Source organism: Fundulus heteroclitus, chromosome 15, assembly GCF_011125445.2.
Source record: "Fundulus heteroclitus isolate FHET01 chromosome 15, MU-UCD_Fhet_4.1, whole genome shotgun sequence".
Classification (NCBI taxonomy): Eukaryota; Metazoa; Chordata; class Actinopteri; order Cyprinodontiformes; family Fundulidae; genus Fundulus; species Fundulus heteroclitus.
Genome location: NC_046375.1, coordinates 19,424,070 through 19,430,871, shown reverse-complemented (window position 1 = coordinate 19,430,871; position 6,802 = coordinate 19,424,070). Strand labels below are relative to the sequence as shown.

At 42.7% G+C, this 6,802-nt stretch overlaps 1 protein-coding gene and 1 long non-coding RNA gene across 2 annotated transcripts; one reads left to right on the top strand and one right to left on the bottom strand.

The window, feature by feature from the left end:
* Window positions 1-64: 64 nt before the first annotated feature.
* LOC105929057 (trichohyalin) lies at window positions 65-5,130 on the top strand. The gene is made up of 7 exons (XM_012866660.3): window positions 65-279; window positions 428-474; window positions 563-653; window positions 1,801-2,986; window positions 3,136-3,226; window positions 3,368-3,478; window positions 4,771-5,130. Exons 1-7 carry the CDS (start codon window positions 240-242, stop codon window positions 4,849-4,851), a joined length of 1,647 nt encoding a protein of 548 aa, XP_012722114.3. The 5' UTR covers window positions 65-239; the 3' UTR covers window positions 4,852-5,130.
* On the bottom strand, window positions 5,131-6,792 carry LOC118566204. Its single transcript, XR_004932879.1, has 2 exons — window positions 6,448-6,792; window positions 5,131-5,733 (listed from the first exon to the last, which is right to left on the bottom strand). It is a non-coding gene; the product is annotated as an uncharacterized LOC118566204 (long non-coding RNA).
* Between the last annotated feature and the right edge of the window lie 10 nt (window positions 6,793-6,802).

Below are 6,802 nucleotides of genomic sequence, written 5' to 3'. Positions count from 1 at the left end.
CCAATTCCTGCATCGACCCTTGCTCAGGTCACTCTTCTTCGCGTGTCTAATGAGTCATGACATTATCCGAGCCGCGAGTCGTCCTCCCACGCACCTCCAGCCCACTCCCCTCCTTATTTGAAGGCGCTCCTCGGCTCCGGATCTCAGTCAGCGCAGCTCTCTTCTGCCGCTGCGGAGGGACGAGAGCTGATGGTACAACTGGGTCGCATTTTCCCCGGTTGAACATTTACTTCTACAAGATGAAACCTGTGCTCATCGTTGTTTTGGCTCTCCTTGCAGGTAGGAATAAAGTGTGTGTGTTTTATTGTGTTTGTTGTTTATTATCGCATGCATACAAATAGTTGGTAATCAGTTCAGCACCATGGACAGAGGCATCTCTTGCAGCTTCGCGTTTTACTAAATGCTGCTTATTTTTCTTCTAACGCAGAAAGTGTAGCGCTTCCTGTGGGCAAAGAGGGACAGAGAGATGATGAGGTATGCTTGTATAGTTTAAAACTTCAAATTATTGCATGATCAAGTCATGATCAGGAGCAGGATGAGAACATTTCTTTGAATCCTGCAGGTAGCACGATGTCTGGTTGAAGTCCTGTCCAAAGCGCTCTCCAAGCAGGATGCCCATTTGGATCAGGGATGCAAAGAAATTCTCCAAGCAGGTATGTTGGAAAATAAAACTTGTTAGGGTAAAATAAATGGAGCTGGAAACTTTAAAGATGATAAGTGTTTGATGATGCATCACAAATTAAGTATTGCATTATTGAAATTGCAAGAAGCAGATAAGTTTAACTACAGTGTTTTCTTTTTTTTTTTTTTTTTTGCCGTTGACATGAGTTATTATACATACAAGTGAAATATTCAAACCCTTTAAGTTTTTCACACTTGGATTTTTGTGGCTTTAATGGGACTATGTATTGCATTACAAATTTGTGAACAAGAACAACAGAAGGCAGCACATAATTGTGAGGTAAAAGGAAAAGGATCCTTTGTTTTCATCATTTTTGAATGAAAACGGCATCCAACCCCACACAGACTAAATTATTTGTAGAAACACCTTTCATCGCAATTACAGGGGAAAATCTTTGGGGGGTATTTCTTTAGTGGTATCGCTAGAGTTATTTTTTTTATAGATTGTCTTAAAAACAATTCAAACTTGGATTGGATGAAGAGTATGAAAAGTTATTAAGTCTTACCACAGATGCCCACATTGTACCTCTGACTGTATGTGTAAGGTTATTAATCGTGCAAGAAGGTGAAACTTCATCCCAATCTGTTTTTTTTTTTTTTTTTTTTGCTGTGTTCTAGTCTAGACTGTTCTTTGTTGCTTGTAGGCTAAAAAGTTTCATTTTGGTGTCGTCTGACCAGAGAACCTTCTTCAACATCTTTGTTGTATCCCTTGCGTTGCTCAGATTTAAAAATCTCCTCTTTATCCCGGCGTGAGATGTCTGCCATGTTGGTCCTAAAGATTGTTTGTTCACTAGTATTCTCTGACAAACTGCGGTGGTCTTCATAGAACAGCTGCATTAACAGTAAATTAAAAGTTATCTATCTATCAGTTAGGTGACAAAAGGCTGTGGGCTGCTTGGGTTTTTATTTAGAAGTAGCGCAGTAGAGGGGCCTGAATACGAAGTCTTTTGAAAACTAATGACAATGTTCTTTACACTCCAGTTTTGTGCTTCTTTGGCTTGGTCTGTTTTCAGATGTTACACCTCAGATTAACTTTGAAAAGCCCGCTACCGCACTCTAAATCAGCTAGTCCAATACAAATTCATGATTTTCAATTATGCTCTTGTTTTGCTTTCATAGGGGTCAAATATGCCCCGACAAACAGAAAGACTGCTGAGGGGATTGCGTATCAGGATGCTGTCTCTCACAACGGGGAACCTACAGCAAAGACAGCAGATGTCAAAGACATCGAGGCGCTCCTGAAATCTGTGGAGGAAAAGAAGGAAACCCCTGAAGATAAGCCGAACCAAGAATCCTGGAGTCTGACAGAGAAGAGGGAGGGGAATGAGGATGAGGAGATAAGGGAGAAAAGGAGCAGATGGAGGCCTGGAAGATTCCACCAGAGGAGGAGCAAACGAGGAGAGGAAGATTACGATCGGAGTCAGGAGAGTTGGGGAGGGCTGGAAAGGAGGTCTGAGGATGGAGAAGAGGACGAAGATAGTGAAGAACGAGAGAAGAGGAATTGGAGGCCTGGAAGGCACCACCAAAGAAGACACAAGCGGGATGAGGAAGATGGGGGAGAGCCAGAGGAGGAACGCAGTCAAGAGGACTGGGACGTAGAGAAAAGGCAGGATGCGAGAGACAAGCGGATATGGAAACCCACACATCGCTATCATCACAAGATAAAGCTCCACAGACGCAGCGATGAACCATCAGAGGGTGAAGAATATGAAGACCGCAGTCAGGAATCATGGGATGTTGACAAGAGGGGCTGGAGGCCTGGCAGATTCCACCAAAGGAGGCAAAAGCGGGATGAGGAGCTTTCGGAAGAAGCTAAGGAAGAACCTGATGAGGAACGCAGCCAGGAATACTGGGATGTCGATACTGGAAGAGAAAAGCGGGAGTGGAGGGCTGGCAGACATCACCAAAGGAGGCACAAGCGGGATGAGGAGCTTTCAGAAGAAGCAAAGGAAGAACCCGAGGAGGAACGAAGCCAGGAATACTGGGATGTTGATACTGGAAAAGAAAAGAGGGAGTGGAGGGCCGGCAGACATCACCAAAGGAGACACAAGCGGGATGAGGAACTTTCAGAAGAACCTGAGGAAGAACGCAGCCAAGAATACTGGGACTTTGATACCGGTAGAGAGAAGAGGACATGGAGGCCTGGCAGGTATTCACAAAGGAGGCACAAACGTGGTGAGGAGCTTCCAGAGGAAGCCAGGGAAGAGCCCAATGAAGAACGCAGCCAGGAATACTGGGATTTTGACAAAAGAGACGAGAACGAAGATGAAGAGAGAGAGGAAAAGGACAGAGATGAAGCCCTGAGGTATTTTACCTAAATTAGCATTTTTTTGTTTGTACCATTATATGTAGCAAATATCTTATATTAGTAGAGGTAAGGTATGAATGAATCAACAAGAAACAGTTCCCTTGCACTAACAGAACATATCTGGCACCTAAATTGGTTACGTTTAGGTATCTGGCCGAGAAGCGCAATCCCTGGATTTACAGAGGCTATTACCACCCTGCCTGGTTTAAGAGAGACTCAGATGAACATGCAACTAAGGTGAGCCTCAAAAGTGATCATTTTACCTAATATTTACAACATTTTATATTTATGGGTGAAAGCTTGCAGCTTTGCAGACTTTAATGAAACCTTCCAAGGCTATCATGTTGAAATATTTTCTTCTTCTGCATTTTGTTATAGATGGATGAACTGACCAAACTACTGAGCTACAAGTTAAACCAGCTGGCTAACCACTCCGATAAAGAGGAGGTGAAAAGGAGTCCACAGCAGAGACAACTCACTCCACAGGAGGTTCGGTCATGCCGTCTTTAACCGATTATCTAAGTGTATTCATGCAAAGAATGACAGGAGAACAAATTATCTTGTGCTGCATCGTTTCAACTGCAACTTTAGATTAGGCCGCAGCCAAAACACATTTGCACAGCTTGAACCAAAAGCAACCCATCTAAGAGAAATTAGATATTTTGCACGCACCTCTGCTAAAATGGCACACACTGCATTTGGCTGACCTAATGAAGTCATGAAGCACATCACATTGCAGTAATGCTTTACTGTGACCGAGAAGCTCATCATGGAAATCTCCCTAGAACTGGGCAAACGAGCATCTGTGAAAATGCGCAGGTCAGGTCCCAGAAGTGGTGCAGTGGAATCTGGACTGGTGAACTCGGCCTCCCTTAACTGTATTATTGTCTCCCTCACTACAGCACATCTCCTTGCTTACCCCGTTTGACTTCTCCACACCAGTATTTTATGACTGCTGCAGTAATCACACCAAGGAGCAAATGATTTGAGTCTCCGAGAGTAATCAGCCTAAAGATGTCCATAAAGATCGTGGAGGAGTTCCGCCTGCAGAGGCTCGTCTCATCCCATACATTAGAGCGGGAAAAACAAATTACTGATGCAGCATCAAAGTGATTCACTGGTTCCACAGTACTGCGTCTTGCAGATTGCGGGAATATGTAACCCAAGTGAGCGATTCATCCATTAGAGGTGTATTCCTGACGCAGGGACAGGCTTACATAAATGCTGTAGCGAATGTGAATGCAGAGGCAAACCAAGCTGCTGCTCAGGGTGCGAGAGCGCATACATTTTCACAGCATGGATCTCACACTTCATGTTGAGATCAAGCTTCCAAATTAGTTTGTTCTAACCTTTAAGAATAACTCATATTGAATCTTTCAAATGATTAGTGTAATATTTAAAATTTTTGGCCAGAGCAAGAAAAAAAAAAAAAAAAAACTTTCGATAGTTACAATGCTTCCAACTTAAGTCAACCTGCTTAAGTTTTCTGTGGATACATGTGGCACGGGAGCTGAACCAATTAAATTCAGCCCCATCTTCCTAATTCAACCAAATGTTTATTAAAATGCTGTTAGGGGTGGCTGGTGGGCTTAATAGGGGGTCGGGTCCCGACGTCAAGTTCTGCTACAAGCCCAATTCAGCCTTCCAGAGACCTGACTGAATGGGTTCAACAGTTAATGATTAAACATGTTTATTGCTTAACAAATGCGACAAAACTGCTAATGAATGTCTTTTGGCATTTTTAAAGGAAATGCTTTTTTCCCCCCCTCCCCCACCCACAGGAGAAAGAGCTGGAAAATCTGGCCGCAATGGACATGGAGCTGCAGAAAATCGCAGTCAAGCTGCATGACAAGACCGCATAATCCTGGAGCTTTTTACTACCATCTGTGAATAATGCCAAGTTTGTCTATTTAATGTGATTCATGTTAAAAATGGAACAAAAATAATGCAAGTAGGCTTGCAACGTGTTAACTGCTTCGCTCACTGTTTATGTGATGTAATGTATAACTGAACAGCATGGGAACGGCTTGGATGTTTATATGCGTTGTGTGAAAATGAGAAAATACCATGAGACAAAATATTGTCATGTATTTCAGCGCTCATTCTGTTTGCACTCAATAAAAAAAGGAGTTATCCTGGGACCAAATGAAAGTTGAATTTATTTCTACAATTAAAAGAGGTCACAATACATCATTTCTTAGAGATTTGGTTTTCCTGCACAAACCCTGATGTAGATACAATAAATCTTTATTCGGAACTGAGTTCTATAACAACTCTCTAAAATAAAAACATGTTTAACAATTGCCGCCAGGGGATGTAACGCAAACTTGTCTCTTAAAGAAATAAATCCCCTCCGTCTCTTACATAAGGAACACACTGAGCTGAGATGACCTGTTTTGGGATTACACTTTACTCCTCAGCTGATGTGAGGACAAATACAGAAGAAGGTGCTCTGATGGATGCAAACCAGACACCCCGTCTTCATTTCTGCAATAGTGTCACTTCAGTTCAACAGAGTGAAGAAAATAAATCCTTGCAGGTCACACCAACGTGCCTCTGACAGATCTGACCCTTCGTCGTGTGTTTATCCCTCAGTCTTTCACTTTTTGTCTCTTTGGAGCCGGTTCCTCGGCCTGCGGGGAGCCTGCCGGTTTGGATGGGTCCGTGGCAACAGTGGTCCCTGAGAGGAGGTAGCCCCCGCCCCCGCTCATCAGGAGCAGAGGATGTGTCCGGTCAGGCAACACCTGGAGACCAAACAAAGACCAGTCAGGAGGGATTAACTGGAGAAATGGCAGGGGGAGAAAAACTTCACAGGATGGAACAAGTCTGCCGATTGTCTACTAGGTACCCCAAACTGGCACAAAGAAAGAAAAGTTTCTTAGGCTTGGAATAAAGTACAAACACAATGAATGAAAAAATTAAGATAGATTTACATGGGTTAATAGAAAGATGGATAAAGCTACAGGTGGGAGAACAGATGGATGTATAAAAAGATCAGTTAATGGATGGATGGATTAAAGGCCATATTGGTTATGGAATGGATAGAAAGATAGATGGATCAATGGATAGATGTGCTTTATTCTATAAAAAATAAATAAATAAATAAAAATCAATCTGATAAGAGCAGCTTACTTTTAGAAATTCTGATTTCATCACGTAAACAATAAAGCCTGGTTTATGCATGAGGCATCTATGCGGTCTTGTTACGTGATTTTGACCTCCACGCTACTCCGAGTGGACAGTCCCAAGCGGAGAAACATGGCGGACGAGCAAGCGCTCCTTTTGGCGGAGCTTTGTAAATATAGACATCTTTATGATTTGGCACAAAAAGATCAACAAGTTAATTTCCGTCTCTCTTGGAAGAAAGTAAAAGGCCTAAATGTTGTTAACGACTGTTTTCTACTTCTGCGTGTAGTGGGGTGTAGTACACTTGGTGTAGGAGCACAACAAGCATTTACCTGGTAATGCCTGAGCCAGGTGTCGGTGAGCATGAGGTTGACCGTCCCACCTTGTTCTTTGAGTTTTGTGTAGCACTCAATAAGTGTCTGTAGACATTGAGTCAGAAAAGGACAAAAACAGCACAAGATTTAAAGAAGAGAATACAGGTATTAATACGTTCACACAAAGTCAACCAAACAAAATAGAGCCAGACGTCTAACAGATTCATTTCCAACTGCAGCTCTTAGCGAGGAAGTCTAACGGCATGTTCTTCCAGTGACCCTCAAAAGATGCAACGCCTTGCAAAATTACCTGTAAAGCTTGAAATTTTCCAGTTTCTCACATTAGAACTAGAGATTCCAATATATTCTAATA

What these genes read in the sequence shown, in the direction of transcription:
- LOC105929057 (XM_012866660.3), top strand. Translation starts at nt 240, where the DNA reads ATGAAACCTGTGCTCATCGTTGTTTTGGCTCTCCTTGCAG. An exon ending in CAAAGAAATTCTCCAAGCAG is followed by an intron (nt 654 to 1,800) that starts GTATGTTGGAAA and finishes TTGCTTTCATAG; the next exon opens with GGGTCAAATATGCCCCGACA. An exon ending in GACAGAGATGAAGCCCTGAG is followed by an intron (nt 2,987 to 3,135) that starts GTATTTTACCTA and finishes GGTTACGTTTAG; the next exon opens with GTATCTGGCCGAGAAGCGCA.